The sequence below is a fragment of the Neomonachus schauinslandi genome, chromosome 10 (assembly GCF_002201575.2).
Source record: "Neomonachus schauinslandi chromosome 10, ASM220157v2, whole genome shotgun sequence".
NCBI classification, from domain to species: Eukaryota; Metazoa; Chordata; class Mammalia; order Carnivora; family Phocidae; genus Neomonachus; species Neomonachus schauinslandi.
The window spans coordinates 20284136-20305068 of NC_058412.1; the positions used below are offsets into that span (position 1 = coordinate 20284136).

General features: G+C 38.7%; 1 protein-coding gene across 1 annotated transcript in view; it reads right to left on the bottom strand.

Annotated features, from left to right (window-relative positions):
* Nucleotides 1–20933, bottom strand: part of ASXL2 (ASXL transcriptional regulator 2) — a 132004-nt gene that overhangs the window by 55813 nt on the left and 55258 nt on the right. Inside the window, exon 3 of the mRNA XM_021697394.1 lies at nt 17405–17407. Within this exon, the coding sequence (XP_021553069.1) occupies nt 17405–17407 (3 nt within the window). The remainder of the gene's footprint in view (nt 1–17404; nt 17408–20933) is intronic.

The following is a 20933-nucleotide window of genomic DNA, read 5'->3' on the forward strand; positions in this document are numbered from 1 at the left end:
TGGGACTCGATCCCAGGACCCCGGGATCATGACCTGAGCCGAAGGCAGTCGCCCAACCAACTGAGCCACCCAGGCGCCCATAAATAAAATCTTTAAAAAAAAAAAGAAAATACACTGTGAAGTGTTTAAAGCTGAATGGGGCATCAAGTCTACAATTTATTCTGACATTTAAGAAATAGAAATTAGAAAAGAAAGTATAAAATGCTGACATTTAGGGAATTTATGTAGACGTTATATAAAAATTCTTTGTACCACTTTTGCAACTTTTCTTAGTCTGAAATTAGTATGTCAAACAAATAAAAAGCTAAAAGCATGCACTGTATGAGAAAAGTCTACCAAAAAAAAATATGGACCAATGAAAAAGTATGAAGTACTGAAAAATGCTACAATATGGCTTAACCTCAAAACCCACATATGATTCCATTTATATGAAATATCCAGAAATGGTCAATCTACAGACAGAAAGCAGACTAGGGACTGACAGTGGGGACCTGTATTAACTGTATACATGTATTAGGGATGTTACTGGGAGATGGAAATATTCTAAAACTGGATTATGGTGATGGCTGCACAATCCAGCAAACTTCTAAAAATCACTGAATTCTACACTTAAAATAGGTGAAGTTTATAGTATGTATACCATACCTCAATAAAGCTGCTTCTGCTTTTTAAGGTTTTATTTATTCTAGAGAAAGAGAGAAAACATGAGAGGGAGTAGGGGCAGAGGGAGAGGGAGAGAGAAAATCTCAAGCGACTCCACACTGAGCACGGACTCTGATGCAGGGCTTGATCTCATGACCCTGAGATCAAGACCTGAGACGAAATCAAGAGTTGGTGGCTCCGGGGCGCCTGGGTGGCTCAGTTGGTTAAGCGACTGCCTTCGGCTCAGGTCATGATCCTGGAGTCCCGGGATTGAGTCCCGCATCGGGCTCCCTGCTCAGTGGGGAGTCTGCTTCTCCCTCTGACCCTCCTCCCTTTCATGCTCTCTGTCTTTCATTCTCTCTCTCTCAAATAAATAAATAAAATCTTTAAAAAAAAAAAAAAGAGTTGGTGGCTCAATCAACGGAGCCACCCAGGCGCACCAATAAAGTTGCTTTTCAAAAAAAAAAACAATGTGGAAAAGAAGTTAATCTGGTTTCTCATTCACTGAACATTTACAGAGGAGCTATCATGTAAGCAAAAGGTAGTATGTGTTGGTGATATAAAAGAGGAAGCAGAGGTTTCCATAAGTACACATTCTTACATTTAATGCAAAAATAACAGGAGGTGCCTGGGTGGCTCAGTCGTTTAAGCGTCTCTTTTTTTTTTTTTTAAAGATTTTATTCATTTGAGACACAGATACAGAAAGAGAGAGAGAGCATGAGCAAGGGGAGAGGCAGAGGGAGAGGGGGAAGCAGACTCCCCGCCGAGCCGGGAGCCCGATGCGGGGCTCGATCCCAGGACCCCGGGATCATGACCCGAGCCGAAGGCAGACACCCAACCATCTGAGCCACCCAGGCGCCCCAAGCGTCTAACTCTTGATTTGCGCTCAGGTCATGATCTCTGGATCGAACATTGAGCCCCCAGTCAGGCTCCACGCCCAGATTCTCTCTCCCCCAGACTCTATGCCCCTCCTCCTGCTGCCGTGCCCTCACACACTCTCTCTGTAAAAAAATGAATTAATAATAAAAATAATGGAAGTGGCACTGAGCAGAGCCAGATGATATGTCTTTATTTCCTAATGCGTGCACACACACTGTACAATCATTTAATTTATGATTAACTGATATTTCCTTCCTACCAGAGAGATGAGGCAAGTTGGTGCTAGTTTTAAATGTGCAGTAACAAAAAAATTTAGCCATACTTGTAATTTTGCTATCAATTCAAGAACTGAACACCATCAGAAATAACTATATACATAACTATAAACATAAAATTGACCATCTCAACCACTTCTAATTTCTAAGTGAACACTTCACTTACACTTAAGTATCTTCACACTGTTTATACAACCAAGCTCTAGAACTCTTATCTTGCAAAACTCAAACTCTATGCCCATTAAACACCTATTTCTCCCCTACATCCAACCCCTGGCAACCACTCTTCTACTTTTTGCCTCTATAAATAGGACTCATATAAGTGGAATCACAGTATTTCCCTTCTTGGGTCTGGTTTATTTTACTTAGCACAGTGTCTCTGAAGTTCATCCATATTGCAGCATGTTAGAATTTCCTTCTTTTTTAAGGCTGAATAATAGTTCATTGATATATATGCCACATTTTCTTCATCCATTCATCCATTAGTGGCCATCTGTGTTGTTTCTGTCTTTTGCCTATTGTGATTATTGCTGCTAGGAATATTGGTGTAAAAAGATCTATTCAAGTCCCTACTCTCAATTCCTTTGTATATATACCCAAAAGCAGACTTGCTGGGTCAAATAAAATCCTGTAACTCCTAGTCATTCTTTACCTTACTCTCAGTTTATGTAATGCCTACAGGTAAGACTCAGACAAACCCACAGGTTGACAAGGAGCTTTCCCAGGGCATCTAGCCCATTTACTACAGATGCTTACAGCTCCTCCTAAAACATCATCAGTAGGTCATCATCCAGTCTTTCACACAAGCATATAAGCTGGTGGAGGCTAACTGTGGCCTCAAGCATTTCCAGTAATTCATAAATTCTTCCTTAAGCTAAGCCAAGTGTGTGTCTTCCTGTAAATCCATTTTTAGTCTTGATTTTTGCTGGGAATCAGTGGCTATCATGGTGGAAAAATCTATGACTTTCTGTATTTTGAATTTTCCAAAATGACCTTGCAATAAGTTATCTTTTTGAGTGGGGGAAAAAAATTAACACTTCATAAAATCCTAAACTCTACTACTCCTTTTCACATTTTTGGTTCTCTCCTCATGGGCATCCTCTCCAAGAGATTTAATAAAATTAAAAAAGAAGAAGAAGAAAAAGAAATTTAATAAATTTAATAAACTTTACAGTCCATCCTTAAAATTCACCACGGAGCGTGGCTCAGTTGGTTAAGCATCTAACTTTGACTCAGATCCCAGGGTCCTGAGATCCAGTCCCACATCAGGCTCCTTGCTCAGCAGGGAGCCTGCTTCTCCCTTTGCCTGCCGCTCCCCCTGCTTGTGCTCTCTTTCTGACAAATAAATAAATAAAATCTTTTAAAAAAATAAAAATAGGGACACCTGGGTGGCTCAGTCGGTTAAGCATCTGCCTTCAGCTCAGGTCATGATCTCAGGGTCCTAGGATTGAGTCCCACATCCAGCTCCTTGCTCAGCAGGGAGCCTGCTTCTCCCTCTGCCTGCAGCTCTCCCTGCTTGTGCTCACACTTTCTCTCACAAATAAATAAATAAAAATCTTTAAAAAATAAATTAAAAAAAATAAAAGGTAGAAAAGCTTTCTAAAAAATAATAAATTAAAAATAAAATAAAATTCACCAATGTCCTCCAGTATTTATTATGCCCATTTCAAGCCATTGATAAAAAAGCTTTAAGAGACTTCACCAGTCTAATTTATTTATTCTTACTGATATTTCCCCTTGCAATAAATTACCCAGCCTAATCTCTAATCCCAATCTCTTGTTCATTTTTCTGTATTCCCTCCTACAGAACAAGCTTGTCAAAACTAGGCCTCAATTAATCAGCTTCCCTATCTCTGACTAAACTACTACACATTCTATATTTATCCTTCAAAGTTCAATCCCTTGAATTTCAATAGGATTAAATAACAGACTCAGACTTCCAAGGTTAAAAGAAATGTAGAGTCATCTAGTTCCCCAACGGATGCTTGAATGCCCTATTTCAGGTCAATTTTAAATATACAAAGATAATAAACACGTAAGAATCTTTTGCTTACATGATATGCTTACACATATATCTATACAAACTCAGAAACAGATGTAATTATTATCCACATACAAACTAAAAATTCAGCACCACGTAACTTTAAAACTAAGAACTGATTTTTATGGCATGCCTACCCACGCAGAACAAAACCAAACTCAACAGCACCATTATGTTGAAAAATAGGGAGTTTAGAAATTACTAAATTAATAAATAATCTTGGTATGTTTTTAAATTCACTGGCAATTGTTGTATTCTTAAAAACCCTTTCACTAAAGTCTTTTGCTTGCTCTCTCTCTTGGTCATGTTAACTAGCAATTCTTCCAACAAGAAACTCATTTGGGTAACTAATCTACTTTTAAAAAGGAAATAACTTAAATGTAATGTAAGTTTTTTAATTTAAAAAATAGCATCTGGGGCGCCTGGGTGGCTCAGTTGGTTAAGCGACTGCCTTTGGCTCAGGTCAAGATCCCGGAGTCCTGGGATCGAGTCCCACATTGGGCTCCCAGCTCAGCAGGGAGTCTGCTTCTCCCTCTGACCCTCTCCCCTCTCATGCTGTTTCTCTCACTCTCGCTCTCTAATAAATAAATAAATAAATATCTTTAAAAAAAAAAATAGCATCTGACCCATCCATACGTTAACAAATTAGTTTCTTCAGACTATTCTCCTCCCCAAACATACCATGAAACTAAAGGGAAAAAATCACTGGAAAGGGAAAGGGTGTGCAGGGAAATTTTTAAACAGACATTTTTGGAGAAGCCCAGTTGGGACCCCAAAATGACAGGTGTGGATTAGCAGAGTAGTGAAAGGGCAAAAAACAAGTAAGAGTAAATCTAGGACTAGCCTGGAGAGGGAGGTCACAGAAATAAACACAGACTCTGAAAAATTTGTCTATATACTCTCTATATCCTCTCTTTATCTTCCCATTATTGCCTTTTCCCCCACTACTGTTTTTCCAAAAGCACGCTTTGTCCAGTACCAGTAAGATGTGAGCAAAACCATTTCATCAAAGGGGTTAAAAAAGAAAAAAAAAAACAGAAAAAATATGGTCCAGGGGCACCTGGGTGGCTCAGTTGGTTAAGCGTCTGCCTTCGGCTCAGGACATGATCCCAGGGTCCTGGGATGGAGCCCCATGTCGGGCTCTCTGCTCAGCAGGGAGCCTGCTTCTCCCTCTCCCTTTGCCTGCCGCTCTGCCTACTTGTGATCTCTCTCTCTGTCAAATAAATAAAATCTTTAAAAAAAAAGAAAAGAAAAGAAAAATATGGTCCAATGGTTGTTTTATTTGATTGATTCTGTTTTATTTTAAAGTAAATAAATGAACAACAAGGTTCAATTATATTTAGATTAGAAAATCACAAACTCTCGATAGAGAAGGACTTTGGAGAACACCATAACTTTTCACCTAACAAGAAATATAAAAGAGTTCTTTAAAAGCCTTACTCAGTCTCCTCATCCCACTCAAAAGTGAGGCAACAGAAGCAGGACTTATATTTTACAGTCAGACAGATGTAGAGTTAAGTTTTACCACTAACTCGTTAAGTAATTTCTCATTGCTTCAATGTCTTTAAGAAATAAAGAAATAAAGACTTTAGAGGGTTTAAGATTAAATAGATCATATGCATAAAGTACATGACTCCTATCTTAGCCAGTAGCCATTTCCACTACTGATTAACTAAAGCATCCTGCTTTTCAATCTTATGAGAAACACATAATGAAAAGAAAATACAGACTTTAAGAGAAACACAATCCTTCTAAGAAAGGTCACTCGTAACTACTGCATATAAAACAGTATCATCAACTGCCTTTATTTCAGCTGATCAGGATGCTAACATACCTTAACTGGCTGGGCCAAGTTCCTGAAACAGCACATGTCTCTGAACTAAAGAGGTATAGAGGGTTGCATATGAGGATATACTATTTACGGTAAAAGAAGTACCAGTGAAGAAAACAGAAACTAAAAATAGAATACTTGTCAATGTAAGCTACAGACATAGTTGTAAAAGAAATAAGCTGGAGAGGGGCGTCTAGGTGGCTCAGTCGTTAAGCGTCTGCCTTCGGCTCAGGTCATGATCCCAGGGTCCTGGGATCGAGTCCCACATCGGGCTCCCTGCTCGGCGGGAAGCCTGCTTCTCCCTCTCCCACTCCCCCTGCTTGTGTTCCTGCTGTCGCTATCTCTCTCTCTGTCAAATAAATAAATAAAATCTTAAAAAAAACAAAAGAAAGAAAGAAAGAAAGAAGCTGGAGAGAGAACAAACTTCAACAGATTTGATTAAATACTTCAAAAAATAATTTGTTAGGGTGCCTGGGAGGCTCAGTTGGTTGAGCAACCAACTCTTGATCTTGGCTCAGGTTGTGATCTCGATATGAGGTCAAGCCCCACGTTGCACTCCACGCTTAGCACGGAGTCGGCTTGTCCCTCTCGCTCTGCTCTTCCTCTGAGTAGTGCTTGCTCACTCTCTCTCTCAAAATGAAAAAATAAATAAAATCTTAAAAAAAATCCTAAGGACATTAAAAAGAAAGAATTTGTTGTAATTTTGTATCTTTATCCTATTTGGCACTTTTTCTTCATTTAGCAATATAGTTTGCATCTAAAGAGCCAAAGCTACTTATTACAATTATTTTGTTTTGAACATGAACTCTTGGTCTTGACATAGGCACATATGTCAAGATTCAGAATTTTGACTTTCTTTTTTAATAATCTCTATGCTCAACGTGACAACATGAGGCTCGAACTCACAACCCCAAGATCCAGACTTGCATACTCTACCAACAGAGCCAGCCAGACACCCCAAGATTCAGAATTTTGAAGGAGCCAGTCGATCCATTAATTTTACCAATTCCTAGCATTTTCTTTTTTTTTTAAGATTTTATTTATTTGACAGAGAGAGACACAGCAAGAGAGGGAACACAAGCAGGGGGAGTGGCAGAGGGAGAAGCAGGCTTCCCACGGAGCAGGGAGCCTGATACGGGGCTCGAACCCAGGACCCTGGGATCATGACCTGAGCCAAAGGCAGACGCCTAACGACTGAGCCACCCAGGCGCCCAATTCCTAGCATTTTCTAATTCACAGAAGTAACTTAGAGTTATGGTAAAGCTTATATAATTAAATAGTTTTGACTGCAAATGAGCTTCCCTCAAACCTCAAAAATAAAGACTAGGGTGCCTGTGTGGCTCAGTCGGTTGAGCACCAGACTCTTGGTTTCAGCTTGGTTCATAATCTCAGGGTAGTGGGATTGAGCCCCACGTCGGGCTCTGTGCTGGGCGTGGAGCCTGCTTAAGATGCTCTCTCTCCCTCTTCCTCTGTCTCCCCCTCTAAAAAATTAAAATAAATAAAATAAAGACTACAGGGCGCCTGGGTAGCTCAGATGGTTAAGCGTCTGCCTTCGGCTCGGGTCATGATCTCAGGGTCCTGGGATCGAGTCCTGCATCGGGTTCCCTGCTTGGTGCAGAGCCTGCTTCTCCCTCTCCCTCTGCCACTCCCTCTGCTTGTGCTCTTCTATCTCTCTGTCAAATAAATAAATAAAATCTTTAAAAAAATAAATAAATAAAATAAAGACTACAAATGGAAAGGCAAAGTGGCACCCACAAGTGGGATCAAACCACAGGAAGCCCAGCCCAGGAAGTCTTTATCCTTATGGGCCTGGGACTACTAGCCCTCTCCGCAGAGACGCTGAGCAGCCCAGTGGCACACGCAAGAGAGCGTCCCATCACAAGCACCTGGTCTGGAAAGCCTCTCTGCCCCCACAGGCTGGAGACTCCCTTTACCCCACATTTAGAGGCATCAGGCAGCCTGGTCTGTGGAAACTCCTTCTACCTCCTCAGAAAAAAGCAGCAGAGATGACTGGGAGCCTCTATCACTAGATAAAACAAGAAGACCAAAACAGCATAGCAAAGGCTTTGAAAATTAAATTGTTATTGAACCACAGTCCACCAAAGGAGTCTAGTTCTCACATGGTAAACCCAAACAGTGTGAATGCCTGCTTAAATAAAAGATTTGAATTTAATAGGACCCAACATCTCCTAACATAACAACTAAAATATACAGCATCCAAACGTAATAACCACTGATCATACCAAGAACCAGGAAAATTACAACCTGAATGAGAAAAGACAATCAACTGACACCAACACTAAAACAGATGTTGAAATTGTAAGAGGATTCTTTGCTAAGCCCTTACAAATTTTCTTGAAACAAATGAAAATATAACAAATATCAGCAAAGAAACTGAAGTTGTAAAAAGAAGTGAAGTTATAAATCTGCAAAGTACAATAATGTAAAAATGTGCTAGACGGGTTCAATAGTAGAATGGAGATGACAGAGGATATAATCAATGACCTTAAGGACAAATCAACAAAATTTACCCCATGTGAACAACAGAGAGAAAACAGCACTGAAAAAAATTAATAGAACCTGAGGGAGCTGTGGGAATAATAACAAAACATTTAAAGTTCATACCATCAGAGTCCCAGAAGGAAAAACAAGACTGAGTATTCAAAGGACTACTAGCTAAAAACTTACTTGGTGAACAAGAAACAAAAATATTCAAGAAACTCAATAAATCTAAATAAAATAAACTCAAAGAAGTCCACACACAAAGACACATAATGAAATTTCTGAGCATTAAAAAAAAAAAAAAAGTCATGAAAGCCGAGAGAAACAACACATTACCTATAGGGAAACACTAATTCAATCAACAGCAGATTTCTCATCTGACATCATGGAGACCAGAAGGAAGTGGTACAAAGTCTTACAAATGCTGAACAAAATGAATGGTTGTTTTTGTTTTTTTTTTTTTAAGATTTTATTTATTTATTTGACAGAGAGATAGAGAGAGCATAAGTAGGCAGAGAGGCAGGCAGAGGGAGAGGGAGAAGCAGACTCTCTGCCGAGCAGGGAGCCTGAAGCGGGGCTCAATCCCAGGACCCTGGGATCATGACCTGAGCCGAAGGCAACCCCTTAACCAACTGAGCCACCCAGGCGCCCCTGAATGGTCAATTCTATAATAATTTCTTGTGAATTTTATATCTAAAGAACTATCCTTCAGAAACAAAGGAGAAATAAATACAGTCTCAGAAACAGTAAAACTCAAGAAATGTGTTGCTAGCAGACCCACTCTTCAAACAGAAAGAAAAAGATAAAGGGGAATCTAGATGGTGCCTGGGTGGCTCAGTCAGTTAACCATCTAACTTTGGCTCAGGTCATGATTCCAGAATACTGGGACCGAGCCCCACATCAGGCTCCCTGCTCAGTGGAGAGCCTGCTTCTCCTTCTCCCTCTGCCCCTCCCCCCTGCTCTTTCGTGCTCCCTCTCTCTCAAATAACTAAATAAAATCTTTTTAAAAAGCTTTAAAAAAAGGGATACTGGAGTATCAGGAAAGAAGGAAGAATAGAGGGCGCCTGGGTGGCTCAGTTGGTTAGGCGACTGCCTTCGGCTCAGGTCATGATCCTGGAGTCCCGGGATCGAGGCCCGCATCGGGCTCCCTGCTCAGCGGGGGGTCTGCTTCCCCTTCTGCCCTCTTCCCTCTCGTGCTCTCTGTCTCTCATTCTCTCTCTCTCTCAAATAAATAAATAAAATCTTTAAAAAAAAAAAGAAAGAAGGAAGAATAGAAATAAGGGTACATACAAGAGACTACCCTTCTCATGAATTTTTAACTAATACTTGATGATTGAAACAAAAACTATAACATTAAGTGATAAGACCCTAAATGGAATGGCTTCCACACTTCACTCAAAATGGTAAAATGTTCATACCATCAGACTGATAAATCACATATGTACACTGTAATACCCAGAGCAAACACTGAGAAAATTATGCACAGATACAAAGAAACACACTATAAATAAACCAATATGTAATCCTAAAAAAATAACCCATGAGAAGGCAAGAAAAGAAAAATAGAACAAGAGGGACGCCTGGGTGGCTCAGTTGGTTAAGCCTCTGCCCTCGGCTTAGGTCATGATCTCAGTGTCCTGGGATGGAGCCCTGCATTGGGCTCCCTGCTCAGCGGGGAGTCTGCTTCTCTCTCTGCCTCTCCCTCTGTGTGCTCTCTCTCTCTAGTTCTCACTCTCTCTCAAATAAAATCTTTTTTAAAAAAAGAGAGTAGAACAAGAAACAGAGGAAACAAACAGAAAACAAATAATAAAATGGCAGCCATAAACTGTATCAATAATCACCTTAAACATGAATGATGTAAATATGCAAATTAAAAGGCAAAGATTTAGCAGAGTTGGCTTAAAAACCCCACAACCCAACTATATGCTATTTACAAGAAACATTTCAAATTCAGAGAAACTGGATCTCGCATATAATGCTCGTGGGAATGTAAAATGATACAATCACTCTGGAAAACAATGTGAAAATCTCTTTAAAACTAACATGCACTTACCACACAACCCAACAACTGCACTTCTGGGCATTTATAACAGAGAAAGGAAAATTTATGTTCACACAAAAACATGTACACAAATTTTCATAGAGGCTTTATTTGTAATAGTCAAAAACTGGAACAGTTCAGATGTCCTTCAATGGGTGAATGATTAAATAAGCTCTGGTATAGCCATGTCACTGAATACTACTCAGCAATAAAAAGGAATGAAATACTGACACATACAACAACTTGGATGAATCTACAGGGAATTACACTGAAAAAAAAGCCAATCCCAAATAATTACATACTTTATACGATTCCATTAATAAAAATTCTTGAAATCACAAAATTGCAGAAATATATAACACATTAGTGATTGCTGGGGTTAAGGGGAGTGGATGGAGGTGGCACTAGGGAGGTGTGGCTGTGAAACTGGCAACACAAGGGATCCTTTTGTTGATGAACCTGTTCTATATTCTCACTGGTAGTAGATACGTGCATCTATACGTGTGATAAAACTGCACAGAGCCAAATATACATCCACAAGTGCACATACATACACACACACAAATCAGTACAAGTAAAACAAAGTAGATTGTAGCAAAAGCAATATTCTGGTTGTGATACTGTACTAGGGTATTGCATATACTACCACTGGGCCCATCTGTATAAAGGGTTACCTATTACAACTGCTTGTAGCTTATGTTTTTCTGTTGTACTCTAATTTTCTACAGTGAGCAACATAGTGGACATCTGTTGTTTCTCTTCTTCTGGAAAGAATGTGCACTTTGCTTTGGGGAACTATGACCTACCCCACTGGAAAGTCAAGATATTTCACCATGCCTAGACAGTGAGCCAGCCAGGTTCACTCTTTCTTAAATTTTAACCTCGAACAGAGTAGACATAGACTAACTCATCCCAGCCAGAGAGTCTTGATGTGACCATCCATTAGTTCTAGCTACCTGATCTCTGAAGAGGCTGCCTTAGTTTTCTCAATTTCAGAGCCTGTTTCTTTCCTTTGAGGTTGTGTGCTATCCCACATTCTTCAAAAAAAAATCCGATTTTGTTTAAATTATTCACATTTGGCTCCTGTTATTTGTACCTAAAGAATATAATCAATATAAGCCCCGCTCAAAACACACACACACACACGCAAAACTTTTCTTATCTAGTTTTAGATATTTTTAATTTATAATTTTAACTGTTGTACAACCTGGATTAAGGTTTCCTCCATAAACTGATACTCAAAAATGAATAGATTCTTGTAAATGAACTTAATGGAATGCAAATATAGCTGGAGTTAAAAAGATGTACTAAGCTCCAACTAAAAGCCATGCCATACCCAAGTACATGAAAATACATTGTTGTGGTTCCTGTTCTCAAGTCTCACAGGCAAGGCAGATAATTATAATATGTAACTATAATATAACATAGGAAATGTTAAAACAGAGGTGTGTCTAAAATATTATGTCAACACAGAAAAAAGCCAATTCAGTAAAGGATCTCAACTATGAATTTTAACCTGTTCTAGCCTGGTTTTAAATAAGTGTCATTACCATAGAGGATTTTACCAATATTCTCTCTAAATCAGTGCATAAACATATATATTTTCAATCTTACAGTCATAAAGCAAATGTTAGCTCACATATCTTCAATCTGAAATAGTTTCTGCGGAATACTAGGTATCCCAATGTTAGTAAGTCAAATGATAATTTTAAAACTAAATGTTGATTGCTTTCTAAAATTATGATCAAATAATGATTATTACAAACAGCAAGGACAAAAAGAGCAAATATAATAAATAGTTACATAGTAATTTCACTCTTATTTAGTTTCTGGACTAACTGTTTAGTTTTATAAAGTAAAAATCATGCATCCAAAGGTGAGTTCAATTAAACTTGTAGAAGAGACTTTATCATTATACACACTTCCTTAGAATAAAATAATACTTCTTACCTTCTGGAGTTGGAATGCACCCCAAGAAAATGAAAGAAAGAAAAAAAAACTTTTAATTTTAACAGTAAAGTCAAAAAATAAACTCTCCCTTCCCCTCCCAGCAATATCTACAATTCTTCAAATTAGCACCCTCTCCCCACTTTGCTATATAAAACATTCATTACTTCTTTAGAATTTACAAATTAGCCCAAAATATGACTTTGTCTAAAAATGCACAGTTAAACTCAACTAAATAGTCTAAACCATTTCAGATAGCAGTTGCAGTACCTTAATTATGTGGCATACAAAAACTATTAAAGCAGTTTGGAGTTAAATGTGGATACAATGAATATTCTTTAATATTCTTCCCATGCATTTCAATTTCAAGGAGCCATCATAAAGCCATCAGCTATGGACCCTAAGGTTTATTAGCTTCCCTTTGATCCATAATGAACTCACTACCATGAAGCTGAATACAATGGATAAGAATAGTCTTTTCTGTCAATATGCAAGCATTTGGGGGTTTTTGTTTTTTCATTATTAATCCTTTTTGACATCCCTACAAAGTTTGTGTGCTTGAAAGCAGACTGCAATGGACAGATAAAGAAAACACAGGCTGAACTCAAAGTCAGCTAATTTTTAGATAAATATGGTATCAATTAAATCAATAATGTTCTTCATTCTTAAACTGAGCTCTTTCTAGTAAAAGACCTTAAGACAATTCAGCTTGGCAAATAGTCCAATGACTACTCTGCAGAGATAATGATTTCTGCTGAAAAGTAATAGAGAATGTAGACTTTATTTCCCTTGCTACATATTTTACATAAGGGCAGACGGGGAAAAAAACAGGTGCTAGGATTAGTTTTTAGTATGAAATGAATGTTCACAAGTAAATGTATTAATACTTATCAAATTCAACTGGGACTCCTCCAAAGAGGTAAAATTTCAATCTGGCAAATATTTACTGAGTATGATCTTTGCTACGTAGTTCCCAGGATTCTTTACAATTCCAACTCTTAAAGGACCTTGCTTGGGATAAAAGATTGAGACGTAAAAAAACAAAAAACAGAAAAACAACTCTTGTTAGGGAAGAAACTGGGAGCTCTACAAAACAACAACATAAAGAGCTACTTAAATGTTCCATTACTGTAAGTTCTTTAAAAATATAATGGCCCCTGGGTGGCTGAGTTGGTTAAGCATCCGACTCTTGATCTCAGCTCAGGTCTTGATCTCAGGGTCATGAATTCAAGACTCACACTGGACTTCACACTGGGCGTGGAGCCTACTTAAAAAAATGTACTGGCGGGCGCCTGGGTGGCTCAGTCGTTAAGCGTCTGCCTTCGGCTCAGGTCATGATCCCAGGGTCCGGGATCGAGTCCCGCATCGGGCTCCCTGCTCGGCGGGAAGCCTGCTTCTCCCTCTCCCACTCCCCCTGCTTGTGTTCCTGCTCTCGCTATCTCTCGCTCTGTCAAATAAATAAATAAAATCTCTAAAAAAAAAAAAAATGTACTGGCCCTTTCAGAAGCCAAGTTATTATAATGGCTGAGGTTTTTGTTTCAAATTCTTCCAGAAAGCCATTTACAGTTAGATAGCAACTATCCTGAAGTTATTATATGTCAGCACATAATATAAATATTGTTTGATTTGAAAAAGAAAGCAGAGACTAATCAGAAGAGTAGGGAGAAGTAGGGATGTAGAGGCAGTAATGATACGCTAATAAGAACAAAACCAGAAGCAATAAGCCTGGGTTTCTAGTTTCACAGAACTTGTATGACCCTGACCAATCTCCATGGGCCTTAATTCTTCAATAATAAAATGAGATGTAATGGTAATATCCCAATTATCTTTTCCAGCTATAATATTTTGTGACTGAAATAATGTGACTGGCTTAAAAAAAGGAGTTGGGGGAGGGACGCAAGGGTAAGGAATGCAAGAGATTACCCTTTTAATTGGGGTCATGATGTTGTAAACAACTAGATAAACTTCAATTGCAAGAAACCCACAACCACGTCTTCTGCTTGTCCCCAAATCTGCCACTACTACTATATAACTAGCATTTAGTCTTCCTTTCCAGGTCTTTTCTTCGATAGAGAACCGATGCTTTTGAATACTTCTCGAGTTCTTTGCAAGATGACAACAAGTAATGATCAACCTAATTTAAAAGCTAGGTAGTTGGCTACATTCTTATCAGCTACATAACTTACTCTCCCACATCAATTTTATGGCATACAAGATTCAAATTCATGCCTCGCCAAAATCATTATTATATATCAAGAATCCTTGTGACAACTCATAAGTGGGCTAATTCAGAAAATACTCAATCTATGGATGATAAATTCATAAAACAAGAACCTTAATTTGTCTTTCCTCTTCTACTTATGAATGGGAAGAAAAACCAGTAGAATAGGGTCTCAGAAAATAATTATTTTGTTATTTTTCTCTTCTTTCCTAAAAACTCTTTCTCTATTAGCAGATATAAGAAGAGTCAAGGTAATATAGCTAATAGGATGAACAAGGCAGGTTAAGAAAACTTGGGGGTGGGGGGCAGACACTAAAGCAATGGCTACTTTAGAAGGAAGTCCCACACTTAATGCTATAAAAGTACATTGTAAACATCAATGGCTGCCGCAGCTGAGGAAGGGGTGAAACCTGTTGTATAAGACTAAGGAAAAAAGTAGTAATGAGTGATAACAGCAAGGATTAGCAGGAATGGTCTCACAGCATACATAAGCATTCGACTGACAGAATATTCTTTGTATGTTTTACCCATAGTATGCATACTTAATATCTGTGCTTAGTTGCTCTCTTTCTGATAGGCCACAATATCCAATTTGCACACAGTCCCTTGAGTTCACAGCTGTTAGATATATACTGCAATGCTGAAGTAATAAAATGCCTAAGATTGACATCAAAACAGTCTGGGGTGGGAAGACCATTTATAATTTAGCTGGAGGATACATACTTTTGTTTCAATTTGCAATTTTCTAAAAGTAAAAATTTTTATTTAAATAACAGACTTCAGTACCTACCTTACTAACCTAGACTTTTAAGTGAAAGCATATTATCATGAAAAGGATGTATTCTTGGATTCTGTAACATACCAGGAGAACTCTTTACTCACTGATATCCAAAACAGGTATTAGGTATTTATCTCTGACAACAGATACCTACTCTACAGCTCCAGATCATGCTACCTTTTAACTATCTTGAGACTTATAACCAGGCCCTGCACCTGAATACTTTCTCACCCCTCTTGAGGTTCAAAACTTTTTTTTTTTTTTTAAAGATTTTTATCCATTTATTTATTTGAGACAGAGAGAATGAGAGACAGAGAGCATGAGAGGGAGGAGGGTCAGAGGGAGAAGCAGACTCCCTGCCGAGCAGGGAGCCCGATGCGGGACCCAATCCCGGGACTCCAGGATCATGACCTGAGCCGAAGGCAGTCACCCAACCAACTGAGCCACCCAGGCGCCCCAAAACTTTTTTTTTGAACTCACAAGTACATGTTCAGTGAATCGTTTATCAGTTCCTCACTTGACCACTTTAATTCCTCGGTTCCTTTCTATAGTAAATGGCAGCTATGTAATCCTGAAACCTAGAAATCATTTCTTATTTCCTCCTTCCTTTTTACTTCCCACATCCAATCCAACAGCAAGTCCTGAAATACATATCTCAAATCAGTCTATTGTCTCCAGCACTACTCAGGTAATCCAAACCACCACACCTCGTATACTCTAGTAAAACAGACCCTTTATTAGTCTCCTTAACACCTTCAATCCAATTTCATGATTTAAAATTGAGTGAGAGAGACTTGGTGAAGACAGAGCAGACCCACAACAGCCTCTCTCTCCCTCTGGCTGGATGCGACTAAAACCTGTGAACAAAAATACAAAAAGCAACTTCCCATACAAAAATGTGTACACAGATGTTCACAGCATTATTCGTAATAGCCAAAAAGTGAAAATAACCCCAATGTTCATCAATTGATGAATGGAGAAACAAAATGTGGCATGTGCATACAATGGAATACTATTTAGCAATAAAGGAAGAAAGTATTGATAAATGTTACAATATGAATGAACTTTCAAATCATTACACTATATGAAAGAAGCCAGTCACAAAAGGCCACATATTCTATTATTCCATTATATGAAATATCCAAAATTACAAGTCTATGGAGACAGAAAGTACATTATTGATTGCCTAGGGCTGGGGTACCGGGGGTGAGACAAGGAAGGGGAGTGACAGCTAATATTGCAGGGTTTCTTTGGGGGTAATGGAAATGTTCTGGGTGAATATATTAAATAAAAACCACTGTGTGGCTCCTGGATGGCTCAGTAGGTTAAGCATCTGCCTTTGGCTCAGGTCATGATCCCAGAGTCCCGGGATCGAGTCCCACATCGGGCTCTGTGCTCAGCACAGAGTCTGCTTCTCCCTCAACCCCTCCCCCTGCTTGTGCTCACTCTCTCTCTCTCTCAAATAAATAGAATCTTTTTAAAAAAAAGAACAAACACTGAACTGTATGCTTTAAAATGCTTTTAAGGTATGTTCATTATATATCAATTTTTAAAAAGCAACTACTTTAAACATTAAAAATCAAGAAAGCTGGCATATTTGGGAAGTCAAAACTTTATTCATATGGAGTATGTAGTAAAGAATTTACCTTTACCCAAAGAGAGGTCTGCCCTTTGCCCTTGGACTAAGAAATACCAACCATGTTGATGACTATCAGATAGAATGATTTTTTAAGAGACTGATTGATCGACTGATTTAACTAAGAAACAGTGCTGGATGGCTCAGATGGTTAAGTGTCTACCTTCAATTCAGGTCATGATCTCCAGGTCCTGGAATCGAGCCCCAGATAGGGCTCCCAGCTCAGCGGCGATTATGCTTCTCCCTCTCCCTCTGCCTCTCCCCCCCGCTTGTGCTCTCTCTCAAATCTTTAAAAAAAAAAAAAATCAACCCCAATAATCCACCAGATGAACAGGCTAAATAAGAAAAAAACATATGAGTTGATTTTGAAAGACTGTCAAGATGTTTTCATTAAAAAGTGAAGATAAAAGATTGATGTCCTAAGGTGAGAAATCTTAGATCCCATACAGAGAACAGCCATGTATCTGTTTAGCTAGAGTGCAGATGGAAACAAATCAAGTGAACCAAAGTGGTGTGTGGGGCCAGACAATGATCTCAATTATTCTACTGAAAAACTACTGAAGGCTGCTGTGCTAGTTATCAATTTATTGACTTTCAGCTCCAAATCCAACCTTCTTTGTCCTTCTCTGTGGTAGCGGAGCTGGACCCTATAAACACTTCTCCTTTGCCAGCTGGCTCGATGTTAAGTTTTGTGAGCGCCGGAAGAACGCTGCAGAATGAAAGGGGGCTTTTCTTTCTGGTTTTACTGTGCCCTTGCCTGCCTGCTCTCATGGCAGGCAGCACCCAGCAACATGAGGGACACTCAATGGCACCCAACCTTCAGCAAGGTTCAGCAGAATGACTATGGGTGGCTTCCCAGAAAATTCTGCTAGTGCCTCAGCTGGCTCCCCAGTGAATGTGGGACAGGTGCCCAGCAGGAAGTTTTCCAGCAAGTTCTACTAATACCCAGTAGGCAGTTTCCTATTTGCCAGCCCAGGCTACAGCACCAGTGAACTTTGTCATCCATTGGACCAGAGACCCACCTACTCCATTAAGATCTGAATCGCAACCTAGGGACATAGAGGGAGATCTTGAAAGTTACTCTTTCTTAGGGCACATTGCCTCAGCCCTACAGGTACTGGTTGCTCCCTTTAAATAGTTAATTTCTGGTTAACCAATTAATAACTTAACCAGTTAACTGAATAACTTCCCTGTTCAAATTACCATGTAGCTTTTGTCTGCTAACCAGACCCTGATTCTTATAAAACTGTATAGCTCAAAGACTGTAGAAAATATCTCTGAAAAACCCTTTTAAGTTCTTAAAGGGACTAGTACCTCACTCTTTCTCAGCTAGGAGCCAATCACTTCATTTTTAATAATTTTTTTGTGGGTTCGTTGTGGCAAAATATACGCAACATGCACGTTACCATCTGAACCATTTGTAAGTATAGATTTCAGCGGCATTGAGTACACTCACAATGTTGTGCAACCATTACCACTGCCCATTTCCAGAACTTTTTCATCATCCCCCAAAAAAACTCTGTGCTAATTTAAACAGTAACTCTCTACTCTTCCCTACTCTCAGCCCCTGGTAACCTCTCTTCTACTTTCTGTCTCTACTGAGTTTGCCTGTTCTAAGTATCTCATATAAACTGTAGAGTATTTGTCCTTTTTTTCCTTCTGTTGCCACATCACTATTTGTCCTTTTGTTTCTGTCTTATTTCACTTAGCATGTTTTTCAGGTTCATCCACACAGCATGTATCAGAATTTCAATGCTTCTTAAGGGTGAATAATATTCCACTGAATGTATACACTACACTTTATTTATCCACTCATCTTTTGATGGACATTTGGGCTGTTTCCACTTTAATGTATTTTAAAAATAAAATAATATAATATGGAATAATCAAAATTAAGTGAGCTTCTTCAGAATGGGGCACACAGGGAAAACTAGAAAGGGAAAAAAGAATTGAGAGCCATGTACTAAGGACTGAAGAATGAAAATTAACCTTAAGAAGTAGCATATCTTCAATAAAGAAATTATGTATTTCATTCTGTAACCTGTCTAAAACCTTTAAAGTTTATAAGACTATCATTCAACACAACACTGCAGAAAGAGAATAAGCTGTAACTACATCTGAATATAATCTTCCAACCCCTGATACTTCATATATGCATTAACAAGTAGGTTTTCAAGCACAAAAGAGAAGGGGGAAAATGAGCAGAGCCACTGCCCTCATAGAGCTACCTTAATGTGAGCTAGAGAGAAGCTGTATGATTTTTTATAAGATCACAAAAATACGTAATTTCAAGCCTTAAGTGGTATGAAGAAATAAACAGAACACTATAATACACTAAAAGAGGAAATGTGCTCCAGCTCGTAAAGTCAGCCAAAGTTCTCTGAAAAAGACATATTCAAACTGACACCTGAAAAATAAGATGGAACTGAGAGAAAAGCACATTCCCTGCTATGAAGGCAGCATACACAAAGGCTGAGGTGAGAAACAGCTTCCCTACCTATTTGAGAATGGACAACATATAATATTTAAAGCTATGGGGATGGACAAAATTGCACTTAAGTTAGAAGGTAATGAGCAAAAAAACTGAGAAGGAAGAAGGAAGAATGTCTGTGGTCACTTCAGGTAACAAAACAGAGTTTCAAGAAGGAAACAGTATTCAACTGTGTTAAATAGAGCTAAGAAGAAAGAGTCAAGAACGAGAAGTCCCATGGAGTTAACAAAATGGAAGTCATTGGTGACTTAGCACTGCTTTGTGGTCACAGAACTGCATCCCAACAATATAGTTTAACCAGGGACAGCTACGTATAAATTGTTATCACTAAGCAAAGCCAGAAGCTATTTTTGAGGACTCTACCATCTTGCTACTTTTTCTAAATTTCTTCTTTTTGCCCTTCTTTATTTATTTACTATTCTTTACTTATTTACTATTCTTGCCTACTCCCTAGAAATGATAATGACAAGTTTAAAGTCATAGAGCCTTAGTACGTTGGAGCCAGATGACCCTGACTGGCATTTAGACGTAAGGGACTGATGGGAGTCTGGTCTCTATACATCAGATATCCTGGTCGATTTCCCCAGCTTATCAAAAGTCTAATTTTAAGAAAAAAAAAAAAGAAATCTCTTGCTCATCCTATTCTATAAGTCAATAGCATTATAAAAGAATATTAGAATACCTTAGCAGAATTGTTCCTCAGACCCCAAAAATCACTGTCCTTTTCTCCTATACCTTTGCAAAATTGGTGGTATTAAATATGCATTATGTGGGGATGGGGTAACTGGGTGATGGACATTAAGGAGGGCATGTGATGTAATGAGCACTGGGTATTACATAAGACTGATGAATCACTGAACTCTACCTCTGAAACTAATAATACACTATATGTAAATTAATGAATTTAAATTTTAAAAAAAGTAGGCATTATGCTTTCATTTTAATCTAATAAATCTTATCTAATTCAAATAAAAATTTAGAATTGTATCATTGATAAATTAAGTGATTAATTTTTTAATTTACAAAAATGTTTAAAAGCTGGGGCGCCTGGGTGGCTCAGTCATTAAGCGTCTGCTTTCGGCTCAGGTCATGATCCCAGCATCCTGAGATCGAGCCCCGCATCGGGCTCCCTGCTCAGTGGGAGGCCTGCTTCTCTCTCTCCCACTCCCCCTGCTTGTGTTCCCTCTCTCGCTGTCTCTCTCCGTCAAATAAATAAATAAAATCTTAAGAAAAAAAAAAAATGTTTACGGGGCGCCTGGGTGGCTCAGTCGTTAAGCGTCTGCCTTCGGCTCAGGTCATGATCCCAGCGTCCTGGGATCGAGCCCCGCACATCGGGCTCCCTGCTCTGCGGGAAGCCTGCTTCTCCCTCTCCCACTCCCTTTGCTTGTGTTCCTTCTCTCACTGTGTCTCTGTCAAATAAATAAATCTTAAAAAACAAATAAAAAATAAAAAATAAATGTTTAAAAGCTAATTCCTCAAATGCATTTCAATGTTTTCATTTACAAATGTTCACACAATTTCTCAGAGACATATGTTACATAAAGTGAAATAATACTAATTTATACTTCATTGTTTCATAGTAATAAAACAAAGCTAATTTATTCCCAGCCTACTCACATTTGGCCACAAGTCAAAACAAAATTTTTTTA